Here is a 15,562-nt window from a genome sequence, read left to right as displayed (position 1 = left end):
GTCCAAGGCTGGATAAGAAGATTCATATATATATATATATATAGGCCTCCTCAATCATAATATCTGGGAAATTAAGGTAATTCTCAGAAACGATATTCCTCCCTGTCCTTTGATTGACTACTCTCTGTTTAACCCAAATGAAAACAAGAAGTGGGTCCAGCAGTGAAAAAGGGAATCAAATATTACTTACAAAATTATTAAGGAGTTGGACAGGCTAGATGCAGGAAGATTGTTACCGATGTTGGGGAAGTCCAGAACAAGGAGTCACAGTTTAAGGATAAGGGGGAAATCTTTTAGGACCGAGATGAGAAAAACATTTTTCACGCAGAGAGTGGTGAATCTGTGGAATTCCCTGCCACAGAAGGTAGTTGAGGCCAGTTCATTGGCTATATTTAAGAGGGAGTTAGATGTGGCCCTTGTGATTAAAGGGATCAGGGGGTATGGAGAGAAGGCAGGTACAGGATACTGAGTTGGATGATCAGCCATGATCATATTGAATGGCGGTGCAGGCTCGGGGCTGAATGGCCTACTCCTGCACCTATTTTCTATGTTTCTATCAAGGGTGGAAGCATGGTGGCACAGCGGTAGAGTTGCTGTCTTACAGCAACAGTGACCCGTGTTGGATCCTGACTACAGATGCTTGTGTGTACGGAGTTTGTACCTTCTCCGCGTGACCTGCATGGGTTTTCTCCGAGAACCTGCATGGGTTCCCTCTCATACTCCAAAGACGTACAGGTTTGTATGTTAATTCGCTTGGTATAAAAGTAAAATTGTCCCTTGAAATGGTGTGTACCAGATTTTAGCCACTGTCTGGGTCAAAAAATTATTCTTCAGAACCTCTCTTAATGTCCTACTCACCTTAAACCAATGGCATCTGTAACTAGATACTGCTATTTAGGGTAAAATATTCTCATTATCTGCCATGCCTATGCCTTTTATATTTCTGTCTATCTAAATCTGGCCCTCCCTCAGCATTCCCTGCTCCAAGGAAGGCAAAACCAGCCTATCCATTCCCTCCTGGTAACTGAAACACCTTCTCATCATCCTCATCCACTCCCCACACACTGGGGGCAATTCTACCGTGACCAATTAACCCATAAACCTGCATGTCCTTGGGATGTGGGAGGAAACCAGAGCACCCACCTGGGAGAAACCCCACGTGGTCACAGGGGGAACCAGCAAACTCCACACAGACAGCACCTGAGTTCAGCATGTCCCCAACAACCCTCACCAACGTTTACAGATGTGCCATAGAAAGCATCACAGCCTAGTTTGGGAACAGCTCCATCTAAGAATGCAGGAAATCGCAGGGAATTGTGGAGGTAGCGCAGTCCATCATGCTAACCAATCTCCCTTCCATTAACTCCATCTACACATCACAATGCATCTGCGAGGCCAGCAGCATAATCAAAGACCAGTCTCACCCCTGTCTCTCTTTCTTCTTCCCTCTCCCATCCGGCAAAAGGCACAGATGTTTGAAAACGCATACCTCCAGATTTAGGGATATACCTCATGTCTTTAAGATAAATGTTACAAATATTTAATTTTTAACCAAAAGAAAATGGGTACAAATATGGCTATTTAAAAAGAAAAAAAACTGCATATGCGAAAAATCTGAAAAATAAACAAAATGCGGGAAACTGGTCAGGCAATAAATATGGAAATGAAGCAGACCTTTTCACAGATGTTGTTAGATCTGATTAAATGTTTCCAGCTTTATTTATTAAATTGTAACAATTGTGAAATTAATTTGCTTTGGATTTCAGCATTTTGTTGACTGCAGTTAATGATAGAGCTTGATTAACTGAACTTTGAGGACTGGATTGGAGACTACAAGATGAAAATTAGCATTATGATTAATCTAGAAACTTTGATCAGTGCTGCTTCTATCGACTGTTTTTTAATTTTGTTTTGTTTTCTGTAAGTGCCTTTTTCAACAGGAATGACACTTAGTCTTATACTTTTTTAAAATCATTATTTTGTATTTTGCACTTCAGAAATCAGGTTTTTTTTTTGGGGGGTTTAGTTGGACTGTTTTGGGAACAGCAATGTAAATGCTTTTGTATAGGTCCAAATATTATGAAGTCTTTGTGTTGTGGTATGATGCAGCAGAGCAGTGATGAATTCCATCTGTAATGTGTCACAAAGGAACAGGCGACCACCAACCAACTAACAATTTTTTGTGTGTATATTGATGTGGGTGGCTGTGAGAATGTGCGTGTGTGCCCTACACATATGCACAACGGGGCGGGTAACGGAAATATTTATTTGCTTAAATCAGTCATGAGTCCAATTTGCCAATCTGCTATTATCTTTCCTAGATTGCATTTCAAAATTATGGAAACACACAGTGGCAAATTATGGTGGCAATTTTTTTTAAACTCTTGGAATCAAAGACAATAATTTGATTAAACTCTTGGTTGTAATTTATGATAAACTATTGTACATTAAGATATCTCTTTCTCAAATAAGTTTTAAATGTTAGTCATTTTTGGAGTGTGTTGAGAGGATTGCACTTCAATTGTCCCAATACGGGTAATTTTGTTCTCAATTAGGAACTACCTCACTATTCATACTTCAGCCAGTTTGGCTTAAGTCGGCAGATTTTTCTCAGAAGAACTGATCCTCATGAATAAATAAGCAACCAGACAATTCTCCACATTCTAAAATCTGCTGGTATACAGATGAGAAAGTATTTTTCTTCTTTTTTCTGCGTGATTGTTCGTATTTGATTTTTTTTTTTTTAAAGCAGTCTCTTTTTGAAGTTGATCTTCACTTGCGCGTCTGCAGCATGTAAAACCATCTGCTTAAAAAGCATCATTTATGAAGTGTTACTCTTGGTTATCAATAAACAGAAATTAATGAGGTGTGCCAATTTTAATCTCATTCTATTGGCGCTGAATAAGTGTAAAGAGCACTCCAACATAATGCACATAATTTCTTGGTACAATCCATCTTCAGTGAATAAATTTTCATCTAACGGTATAGCCATGTTTGACAAGAGGCTTTGTTTCTGTCTGTGTTGCAGTGGAGTGCTGAAGCTGCTTTTTGATGCACAGTCTTGTTCTGAACCCAGACAGTCTGAGTGCTTGAATTCCCCAGTGTTTTTCGAGAGAGACGGGGCTTAATTTCTTTGTCTGTTCATTCAATAGGCAAAGAAAAGACGAGCTAGAGCAGCGGATGTCAGCCTTGCAAGAGAGTCGTCGTGAGCTGATGGTGCAGCTTGAAGGACTAATGAAGCTGCTGAAGGTAAGAAATGTTCCCTGCTACTATATAGACATCTGAATCCTTCATCTCCTTTAAGGATCGAATATTTTATTCCCTTGGTTTATTCTTCTGCTCTTGCTTTGTTCTTGACTTTCATGTAATTCATTTATCAATTACCTCTTTAAATTATTAATTCATTACATTATAATTGCAAAAATAAAAATGTACACCGATTTAAATTTGTATTTTTATATGCTTTGTAAAACGTGTATATATTGTATACTTGTAAAATGTATCTTGAATATCTCTTCAGCCAACCAAGGAGGATTTCCTTTGGGGAATTATAGTGTCATGAAAAGGTGGGACAAGATTCACAGGCTGTCATAGTCCTGCTCCCTTGTTTTGAGCTTCCGAAACACAGTTGTGCAGTCACAGACGATGTAGGAAGTAGATCTGATGGAGAGTATCATCTAGAGTCCTTAAGGCTGTGTCCCATAAGTTGTGTGAAGAGCTGTCTGGAAGTGTTTGCTCCTGACCAGAATGGGACAGTAAAAAAGAACAAAAAAAATAATTTAAAATCCTTATTTTGCAATATTTTGTATGACTGCATGCAGCTGTTTTTTTTAAATTAAATTTGGGAATATGCAATACCAATAAGAGTTTTGACCTCTTGAACTACATCAATTCAGATATGATTTCAGAAATATAATGTATTGAACTCCATGTTGATATGGATTGGAAATCGTCTCATGAATGTGATATAACTTTTTGAAGAGGTCATCAAAAGGATTGATGAAGGCAGGGTGGTGGATGATGTTGACATGGGCTTTAATAAGGCCTTTGACAAGCTCCCGTGGAAGTCTGGATGATAAATTCAAATGGAATCCAAAGTGAGCTAGCCAATTGGATTCCCAAATTGATTTGGAAGAAGGAATCAAAGGGTAGTTATTTAACTGATTGGAAACCTGTGACCAGTGAGAGGCAGCAAGGGTTGATGCTGGGTCCACTGTTTTTTGTTACCTACATCAATGATTTGGTTGACAATGTAATTAATATTGTTAGTAAATTTGCAGGTGACTCCAAAATTGGTGGTATAATGAACAGTGAGGTAGGATATATAAATTTACAACCGTTTCTAGATCAGTTGGATAGGTTGGCCAAGGAAGGGCAAGTAGAATTTATCTCTGACAAGTGTGGGGTGCTGCACTTTGGGTGTCATATATAGTAAATGGTTGAGCCATGAACAGTGTTGTAAGGCAGAGGGATCTGGGACCACTGGTGGATGACCTGTGTGTGGCAGGTCCGGTGGACAATATGGTGAAAACGGTATTTGGCATACTTGATTTTGTGTTGGGTATCATGCTTGAGAATTGTGTGTGCACCATTGAGTATTGTGAGCAATTCTGGGTACCATATCTGAGGAAGGATGTACAGGGTCCAGAGTAGGTTTGCAAGAATGATCCCAGGAATGAGTGGGTTAAAATATGATGAGCGTTTGATGGCACCAGGCCTCTACTCGCTGGAGTTTAGAAAAATGAGAGGGGACCTCATTGAAATGTACCGAATAGTAAAAGGCTTGGATAGAGTGGATGTGGGGAGAATGTTTCCACTAGTGCGAGAGTCTATGACTACAGATCATAGCCTCAGAATTAAAGGACATTCCTTTATAAAGATGAGGAGGAATTTCTTCTGTCAGAGGGTGGGGAATCTGTCGAATTCTTTACCAAGGCTGTGAAGGCAGTCAATGGATATTTTTAAGGCAGAGATAGATAGATTCTTGATTAGTATGGGTGTACATAGATACATAGATACATAGAAAATAGGTGCAGGAGTAGGCCATTCAGCCCTTCAAGCCTGCACCGCCATTCAATATGATCATGGCTGATCATCCAACTCAGTATCCCGTACCTGCCTTCTCTCCATATCCCCTGATCCCTTTAGCCACAAAGGCCACATCTAATTCCCTCTTAAATATAGCCAATGAACTGGCCTCAACTACCCTCTGTGACAGAGAGTTCCAGAGATTCACCACTCTCTGTGTGAAAAATGTTTTTCTCATCTCGGTCTTAAAGGATTTCCCCCTTATCCTTAAGCTGTGACCCCTTGTCCTGGACTTCCCCAACATCGGGAACAATCTTCCTGCAGAATATTCTTGTAAGGAGCTATGTGTGGGGAAGAAGGCAGGAGAATGGGGTTAGGAGGTAGATCAGCCAAGATTGATTGGTGGAGTAGACTTGATGGGCAGAATTGCCTAATTCTGCTCCTATCACTTATGTCCTTTATGACTTCATTGGAAAGGGTATTGTGCACCAAAGTTGACACATCATGCTGCAGCTGTAGAAATTATTGGTGAGATCACATTTGGACTGTTGAGTGCAGTTCTGATTTCCCAGCTGTAGTAGGGATGCCATTAAGTTGGTAAGGGTGCAGAAGAAATTCATGAAGATGTTACCAGGACTGGCGGCTTGAGTTGTAGGAAGACATTTTGCTTTGGAACGTAGGAGGCGATGATGCGACCTTATTAAGGTGTACAAGATCTTGACTGGCAAGGAAAAAATGAACACACAGTTTCCCACAGTAGACAATTCTAAAACTAGAATCCTTTGGCTTAAGGTGAGAGATTTAAGAGGAACCTCGGATGCAACCTTTTCACTCAGAGGGTATTCCATATCTGCAATGAGCTGCCAGAGGAATCTGTAGAAGCGGATGCAATTCGGACTTTCATGAGTCATTTGGACAGATATATGGATATGACGGGTTTAACAGAATATGGGCCAAATGTGGGCAAACGGGACTCCCCCACAATTCCAGCTTGGCTTGCATGCACAACCTGTTTCTTTGTTAAAAACTCCATGACTAGAACGGGAAGTGTATTTTTTTTATTCCCTGTTTTCATTTTGGGTGATGTTTCATGTTCTTAAGGTGTGTATACTTAATTTCAAAATGTTAATGCTTGACTCCTCCATTTAAGCGGTATTCCCCAGTCATGAATAAAAGAGAATCTACGCTCTTTCGTGTTTGCTCTCAACATAAGGTGTGATTCAATCTCCAATGTGCTTGCTTTAGTGTAATGTTATTATGTTTTTCCCACATCCTCTGACACCTCTGAAAGAGATTACTGATTTGGTTGTGGGAGCCCGTGCATGCTGACTTTCCTTCAACTCAATCCAAAGAAGATAAACCTTTGTAAAGAATTGAAAGGCAAATATCCAGTACCATCCGTTTTTGATACATTGTCCCATGAATTCCATGTCCCATTTTTACTTTGCTGTTCAAATACATTGTGGTAGCAAGCAAGGGCTGTGTCTAATTGTTAACAATTATAACAAATTAAACTCTCTCTTCCATTTTTCATTCAGTGTGTCAACATATTTTGGTTTTCAGCAGTGCATTTTTATTCAATAAACTATAAATTATATGGCTATGATTATACGCCCTAAAGATCTCCATCTTACAAATCGCATCTTAAAATCTCCCTCTCCAACCAAGTCTTAAACCATTTCATGTTGTTCTCTGTAAGATTTAGTTTGATAATCCTCTTTTGAATCATCTTTGAATGTTTGTTCTGTTCAGGCTGCATTGTAAAAGTGCATTGTTGCTTAACACACATATTGCAAATTATTTCTATTATTGGATAGTTTTCTTCACTATTTGCCAAAAATGATTTGTTGTTTTTTACGGACACATTTTCTTGAAGCAAAAAAGCCTCATAATCAGACATCCAGTCTGTTGATCTATTTGATCTCCTCCTGAGGGGCAGTTATAGAAATAAGGAGCCTTTCCAACACATTTTAGTGGGCAGGTTATTGTAGGATTTCACGGCCACAATCAAACATTTGGGTTATTTCATCACTATTGTTGGATCCTTTGGGTCATCATGCATTCATTTACTATCTAAATTATGTCAAGTTGGGAAAAGGGGAAGTACAATGGGATCTGGGGGTCCTTGTACATCAGTCTGTGAAAGTAAGCATGCAGGTACAGCAGGCAGTGAAGAAAGCGAATGGCATGTTGGTCTTTATAACAAGAGGAATCGAATATAGGAGCAAAGAGGTCCTTCTGCAGTTGTACAGAGCCCTAGTGAGACCACACCTGGAGTATTGTGTGCAGTTTTGGTCCCCTAATTTGAGGAAGGACATTCTTGTTATTGAGGGAGTGCAGCGTAGGTTTACAAGGTTAATTCCCGGGATGGCGGGACTGTCATATGCTGAGAGAATGGAGCAGCTGGGCTTGTACCCTCTGGAGTTTAGAAGGATGAGAGGGTATCTCATTGAAACATATAAGATTGTTAAGGGCTTGGACACGCTAGAGGCAGGAAACATGTACCCGATGTTGGGGGCGTCCAGAACCAGGGGTCACAGTTTAAGAATAAGGAGAAAGCCATTTAGAATGGAGACGAGGAAACACTTTTACTCACAGAGAGTGGTGAGTCTGTGGAATTCTCTGCCTCAGAGGGCGGTGGAGGCAGGTTCTCTGGATGCTTTCAAGAGAGAGCTAGATAGGGCTCTTAAAAATAGCGGAGTCAGGGGATATGGAGAGATGGCAGGAACTGGGTACCGATTGGGGATGATCAGCCATGATCACATTGAATGGCGGTGCTGGCTCGAAGGGCCGAATGGCCTACTCCTGCATCTATTGTCTATTGTCTATTCTCAATTATGGACAAGTTGGCCGCACATAGCCTGTGCAGATTTTGTTTTAGGCTTTCATCTTGTTCATCGAGTTTGGAGCTCGGGGCTTATTGTTGTAGGGTCAACAATGAGGCACTTGTTTCCCACATGGGTGTGCATTTAATTATTTTGGAACCTGTTCATAAATTATTAGCAACATCCCACTGCTTCATCCCTGGACATTCTCCGTTTGTTACATTGTTTTAAATGTGTCAGTGAAAAAACAAAACAGCAGTTAATCTTATAGAATTAACCAGCGATCACAATTCTGTGGACCAGTGGCTACAGTACTGTGGACCAGCGACACATTTCCACTAGCTTTAAAATTATGTGGATAAGGATGTGTCTGGTCCACAAATTATAAATCTAAATTGGGGCAAGGCCAATTTTGGTATTGCAAAAGTTGATTGGAGTAAGTTGTTGGCAGACAAAGGGATGTCTGGAAAGTGGAATGTTTTTAAAAGTGTGTTATTGAGAGTTCAAGGTATGCATGTTCCTATTAGAGTGAAGGGCAAGGCAATAAGGGTTAAGGAACCTTAACTAATGAGCGAAATTGAGGTCAGGGAAAAGGAGGCAGCAAGGATCAGCTCTAGACAGCTGGGCGAAAGTGTATCCCTAGAGGAGTATCGAAGATTAAAGAGCATACTAAAGAAATAAATCATGACGGCAAAAATGGAGCATGGGATAGCTCTGGCAGACAAGCTTTCAAGTCGTCAAGAGAGTTTATTTTCATGTGTCCCAGATAGGACAGTGAAATTCTTGCTTGCTGCAGCATGACAGAATATTGTAGGCATAAATACAGATCAGATCAGATCAGTGTGACCATATACCATAGAATACACACATAAATACACAGATAAAGTGCAATAGGCTGTTACAGTTCATAGTTTGGTTAAAGTTGTGTTTAATAGACTGATGGCTTTGGGGAAGAAGCTGTTCCTGAACCTGGATGTTGCAGATTTCAGGCTCCTGTATCTTCTACCAGATGGCAGCGGAGAGATGAGTGCGTGGCCAGGATGGTGTGGGTCCTTGATGATGCTGGCAGCCTTTTTGAGGCAGCGCCTGCGATAGATCCCCTCGATGGTAGGGAGGTCAGAGCCGATGATGGACTGGGCAGTGGTTACAAATTTTTGCAGCCTTTTCTGCTCCTGGACACTCAGGTTGCCGTACCAAGCCACGATGCAACCGGTCAGCATGCTCTCTACTGTGTACCTACAGAAGTTCGAGAGAGTCCTCTTTGACATACCGACTCTCGGTAATCTTCTCAGGAAGTAGAGGCACTGATGTGCTTTCTTTATGATTGCATTAGTGTTCTGGGACCAGGAGAGATCTTCGCAAATATGCACGCCCAGGAATTTGAAGTTCTTGACCCTTTCCACCATTGACCCATTGATATAAATGGGACATTGGGTCCCCATCCCACCCCTTCCAAAGTCCACAATCAGCTCCTTGGTTTTGCTGGTTGAGCAGGTTGTTGTGCTGGCACCATTTGGTCAATCGGTCGATCATGTACCAATGTACAGTGAAATTCTTTTTTTTTTGCTTACAGTTCAGTAAATATTCACTATATGAATCTGTATGCCATAACAAATAAGCAAAATAAGATCAAAGTGTGTAAAATTAGTCTACTGAGACCATATACAATAGTCACAGGTTTTTGGCACTTTTTTCAAAGTTGCTTTAGGTGCAGCTGGCCAGAAAGGCCCATTGTTCTGATGACGTTGCAGGGTCGGTATGGCCAAGCGAAGCTGGAGGCGTCCTCCACAACTCTGTGTCACTGCAGGCCGTGTCCTGTCTGCACGCTCAAGGGCCTGTCCCATTTTACGTGACAGGCCAGTAGTGACTGACGTGACGCGCCAGTAGTCGCGCGCGAAAGTCGCTCGCAAATCACGCGTCATCATTCGTCAGCACAGCCGTCTGGTGCGCGTGACGTCTTTATAATACCATGCTTCCCTATTCTGCATCATGACCAGCATGGAAGAACTACAGATTTTATTGCTACAGCAACAACAGAGACTTCTGTTAGCAGCAACCCTCAAACTTATAAATCAGCCAGGCAGGAGTACAACAGGAAAGGCTAGCAAGAATCCCAGGACGAGGTCTGTGTGGACGAGGTTAGAGGTTACATGACGCGTAAAAGGCGGGCCGACTGCGTATGGGTGGCGCATGGTGACGTCACCACGCGATACACGTGCGATGTTTCGACGTTAGCGTGCTACGCTAATGCGTCAGCGATACGTCATGCAGGTGGCGCGCGAGGATTTCAGTACACTACGAAATCCTGGAGTGCCGCACGATACCGTGATTCCACGCCTCACCATGCGCTATGCGCACATCACCCACGCGCCCCCCACGCGTCGCGGCGCGTCGACCAATTTTCTACATGACGCGTAAATGAGGCCAAATGACGCCCAAGTGCGACAGGCCCTTCAGTCTCCTGGAGCAGCGCCCAATCCAGTTGAGCCACAGGCTGCTGTAGAGCCTCCAGCCATCACCTTGATCTGGCAACATGTTGTCCTGCTCTTTGCCCGATCTATTTGCCTTGAGGGCGCAGCAATTACATCCCTGGTTCGCTTAAGCCCCTGTCCCACTTAAGAAACCTGAACGGAAACCTCTGGAGACCTTGCGCTCCACCCAAGGTTTCCGTGAGGTTCCCAGAGGTTCCGGTCACTCTCCATGAGTCACCAGAGGTTTTGGTCATTTGCCTGGAAAGCCTCGACCGGAGCGTGAGCAAAGATCAAAGATCTTATCGGATCTTTGCTGCCGACCACACACACACACACACACACACACACACACACACACACACACACACACACACACACACACACACACACACACACACACACACACACACACACACACACACACACACACACACACACACACAGCAAAGGTGGCGGCCAGGGACCACGGAGGAGCGCTGTCTGCGCGATAAAGAGGAAGGTAAGCGGCTGCCACAGAACACGGTAAGTCCTTCAGAGAGCGCAGGAGAGAAGGACAGAGAAGGGGAGAGAGAATGGGGGAGAAGGGGGGAGAAGGAGTGGAGACAGTTTTAAGAAGTTTAATAAAGTTAGCGGGCATTTTACCTTCCGGCGGATCTTCTAGGTCCTGAAAACCAAAGATCCAATAGGATCTTTGCTGAAAACTCCAATGAGCCAATCAAAATGGCCGGTCAGCGAAGGAGATTGCCTTCGACTGCCTGTAAATAAATAGTAACCCCACTCCACTAGCTTCGACCAAACGGCAACCTATTTTTAGTCGAGGCTGGTTTTGTTTTTTTTTTAAATAATCGCAGGAACATAGAAGAAGCCTCGACTACGCGGAAACCACTTTCCACCATTAGGGAGAGAGACAGGGAACCTCCGGGAACCTCACGGAAACCTTGGGTGGGGCGCAAGGTCTCCAGACGTTTCCGTTCAGGTTTCCTAAGTGGGACAGGGGCATTATCTTCCACCAGCTTCTCCGTTTCTTCGGGAACCAGCAGAAGCCGGGCTCGACGGCTTCCCTCCTCAGGGCAGGTTTCCTGGTTCCGCACCTGCAAGCCAGGCCTGCTATCAGGAGGGAATACCTGTGGCACCTCGGTCTGCTGCACGCCACATTGACAATGATATCTACACGATTACATGCCGCGGAGAAAGACATGAAAATTAAGAAACTTGGGACAGTTCATGGAAATGTCTTGAGGACAGTCCGTGACACCGTCAACGAGGTGCTGCTCATCATAAGATATATGGAGGATGATCAATCTCCCAGGCCTGACCAGATATATTCAAGGACACTGTGGGAAGCTAGAGAAGAAATTGCAGGAATCCTGACTGAAATATGGAATCATATCATGATCTATATAAAAAAAACAACAGTACTAATTTGTATGTGACTATTGGCAGCTACCTGGGCCTCTTACCTAAGGAAGGATAGGATAGCAATGATAGGATAGCAATCCAAAAAAGATTCACTGCGTTAATTCCTGGGATGAAAAGATTATCCTGTAAAATAGGTTTAATGGGTTGGGTCAATATTCCTTTGAGTTTGGAAGAATGAGGGGTGAACTTATTAAAGCGTGTAAGATCTAAAGGAGACAAATGGCAGAGTTAATTTTGTGATGTTTCCACTGTTGGGAGAACCTCAATCATACAGACATAGTTTCATGATAAGAGGCCAGTCATTTCAAATTGAGGTATGTAGCAATTTCTTCATGTAGTACCGAGTGAATATCCGGGGTTCTGTATCATTGAGAGTTGTGGAGGTGCCTTCGAAATATTTAAAGCGGAGGTAAATTGAACAAGACATTGAGGGCTATGGGGATGTGGTGCAGGTCACATATGGTGATAGAGCTGAGTCCTGGGCTGGATCATCCATGATCATATTGGTTGGTGGGACAGGCTTGAAGGAGCCTGGCAGTCTATTCCTGCTCTTTCTTCCTTGTGTTCTTGTACTTGTATTACTGCTTCGTGCCAGAAAAGCAGCTGTTTCTTTTTAATAGCCAGTTTGACTTATTTGTGAACATAAACATTTTAATCGATTTATGAGTGAAATTGACTGATATAAGCATTGAAAGATTTCTTTATTGAAAAAATCAGTTTATAGAAGTGTCAGCTAATCTTCTCACATGTTAGCAAAATTGCAGATAAATTCTCTATAGTGCAGGTTTTTTAAATTTAATTTAATTCCCCTAAAATTGGAGAATGTAATAGAAACTAGCTTCCTCTTGGAATTTTTTTCTACTTTTGATCAATGATTCTGACTGTTTATGACTTTTCATCTATCCATTTGCAATGCTATCTACACAATTTATCTGTTATGTGGCTCTCTTTACCCAACATAGTCACATTAATCTTTTTTCGATGTAATTTGTTGATTATTTTGTAGTTATATTTTAATACATTTATAGGTCATAAATTAATTCAGGGTGTGTTTCTCTGCTGGTTAACTCCATGACTCCACGACTCAATAATAATATTTACAATTTTCCCCTGACTCAAATGACTGACTTCTCTGCTTGTTTCTGACTCAAATGTCGACATCCCATTTTTAAATACTTATTTTGTTTGTAAAGTGATATTTGAAAAATTGCTAAAGCAAAGTAATGCTTCTGTTTGGTGTGTCATTACACGTACTATAAAACCCCATGACATTTATTAAAACATCCATGTGCAACTGATGGTCTCCACATGTTAATACAATGTTTGGGGTTTTGGGTCTATAAGCAATATTTGCATGGTAGACATGAAACATTTTTTTAATAGTTTCTGTTGTTTTCATGATTATATTTCCATATGAACCTGCAGCATATTACAGATTAGTTTGCTGGTTTGTGGTCTGGCATCACTGTACGAAATATTGGCAAGCTGTTCTCCTTTTGGCAGTACCTCTCCATGTCCAGATGAATTCAGTCAATCACTCTCAGTCCCTGCATGCGAGTTCCAGCTAAACAAAATCAGTTTTGTCTTAATGGAGGGATTGCATCTCATCCATTCAAGTATAATTAGTTTTGCTAGATGTGGAATGAGGAGGGTATGCCATTTTTCACCAATGATAAATAAAAGTATCATATTCATAAGAGCTCAGTAAACTTATGAGAAACATTCCATATGCCTCATCCAGTTACTGAAGAGGTAACAGAATAAGGATGAAGAAAGAACGAAGTATAAATATGGGAAAGGTTATTGAGATAATTTCAATGCTTTATGAAATAGTGATGGGGGGGGGGGGGGGGGGGGGGGGGGTTGTGGACAAGGAGGGAAAATATAATTATTGCAAATAGGAAATATTTCCCGAATTTTGAAAGAAATGTGTAAATGACTCCAATGCTCTTGGTAAATCAAGCATTCTTGGCAACTAATTCAATCTTTCATAGCATTATTGCAAAGATGCCTGTTTACTTTCTAATAACCTTTCCTTTTCTCATGGACTTGTAAAAAGGAACAGAAGCAGGCAGTTTCCCAATTGCTTTTGAAATGAAGGTAAAATGTGTAAGATGACAGTCCAATGCCTTTTCTGTAAATCAAGCATTCTTGGTGACCCACCTAATTCAATCATTCATAGCATGTGCCTTGATATTTGCTGGAGTTGAGAAGAAGAAAATTAAAAAAAGTTGCAGATGCGTGTTTACTTTCTAATAACCTTTCCCTTTTCTCATGTTTTGTTTCTCTTTTTGCAAATGCTGACTTGTATAGGATGAGGAACAGAAGCAGGCAGTAAGTTGAACTAAACCTTATATTGCTGAGTGTTTAAATTCTGTGCATGAAGGTAAAATGCAAATATTTTTTTCTGGAGATGACAGTGAAGAGTGAGTGTGTTTTTCTGTGGGCATATGTATGTGTACAACATGGGTGGGTGTGAGTGGACCCACCTAAGTATCAACATGATGTTTTTTATCCTGAATGGCCTTATACCTGCGCCTGTGTGGTAGAAAGCAACCAAGCATAACAGCAATGTCATCGCAAAATACAAGATCAGTACAACGAAATGCAGTTTTGCGTCAGACCGTAGTAGTTGTACATAAAGAAAAAGACACTAAAAAAATGTTTTTTAAAACAAAGGGGGACAGGGACCAGAGAAGTTAATCGTCGGGACTCCGAGTTCCATTATCTCCATGTTTTCCTCATCACGTGACATGACCGCCTCCCTGATGGGAGGAAAACAGTCCATGGTTTCTTTGATGACTATAGGGCATCCATGGCAGGGAGCGGGGCACAATGCCACAGCATAGAAGGAAACCACTTGTCCTGCATGTGTCCAAGCCAGCAATTGAAGACGCTATTCAATTAATTGCACTATAATGCTCTTTTTTCATAGCCCTGCAAATGTCATTTTTTATCATCCATCCAGTGCTTTTTCTAAGGTAATAGTTTTGGTGATGAGTAATTGACATAGTTTGGCTAGTTGTTGCTCCTCAGCCATCTTTATATTTTATTTATGAATCAATGCCTTTCCCCCTAAGCCTTATTTTTTTTTCCAGGATGCTCCTTTTATATGGGATATTGGATATTGTTATCCCTACCCATGGGATCTCATTCTGATCCCACATGATGGGATCTGTAGTAAAGATCACAAAAGAGTTAATCCCATTTTGCATTTGGAACCAGGAATCTTGAAAGGTGGTGTCCTTTTGCATTTGTGAAAGTAGTTATACAGTGCATGGAATAACTTAAGAAATACATACAAGCAGTCTTCTCAGTCTTGGTTCACATTGTTTACCTCAGAAGGAGAAGGCTGGAGGTTTTTAAAGGTATTTTAAGGAGTTACTTTCTGATTGAAGAGCAAGAGTTCTGGGTAATAATCGCAGCAAGATGCAGAGGAGATGTCAGATTCTCAAGACAAGTTCTGGGCAATACAATGCTGTGAAGATGGAACACACTGCCTGAATCCAGCAGGAACAAAGACAATGTGGAAAGTAGCATAGAGACTCTAGTCTGTCTGGAGGAAAGGCAAACCATGATGTTTTTTATTAATACAAAATGCTGAATAAAGGCTGCTGGTGTTAGAAGTGGAACGTGAACCGAACTGTGTGGTAGGAAGCTGTTAGAGAAATATTCAAGTGGAGATATGCCAAATAAATGCATGAAGCATTTTTTGTGAACACAGAATGATGATGAAATAAATGAATATATTCCAAGTGATGGTGACCAAAGTTCTATGTTTGTGTGCTTGAACACCAGAATGAATTGAGTGTCCTGGAG

At 41.5% G+C, this 15,562-nt stretch overlaps 1 protein-coding gene across 23 annotated transcripts in view; it reads left to right on the top strand.

The window, feature by feature from the left end:
- The window catches only part of dtnba (dystrobrevin, beta a), a 446,182-nt gene that overhangs the window by 371,658 nt on the left and 58,962 nt on the right, over positions 1 to 15,562 (top strand). For 19 of the 23 annotated variants that reach the window (XM_055635471.1, XM_055635453.1, XM_055635463.1 and 16 more), the window contains 2 exons: positions 3,153 to 3,249; positions 14,057 to 14,077. In XM_055635471.1, coding sequence (XP_055491446.1) covers positions 3,153 to 3,249; positions 14,057 to 14,077 — 118 coding nt within the window. The remainder of the gene's footprint in view (positions 1 to 3,152; positions 3,250 to 14,056; positions 14,078 to 15,562) is intronic. The other 4 variants (XM_055635455.1, XM_055635464.1, XM_055635460.1 and 1 more) reach the window with 1 other exon arrangement.

This window comes from Leucoraja erinacea, chromosome 5 (assembly GCF_028641065.1).
Source record: "Leucoraja erinacea ecotype New England chromosome 5, Leri_hhj_1, whole genome shotgun sequence".
NCBI lineage: Eukaryota > Metazoa > Chordata > Chondrichthyes > Rajiformes > Rajidae > Leucoraja > Leucoraja erinaceus.
The sequence above is the reverse complement of the archived record's forward strand: the minus strand, read 5'-3'. Positions and strand labels throughout refer to the sequence as shown.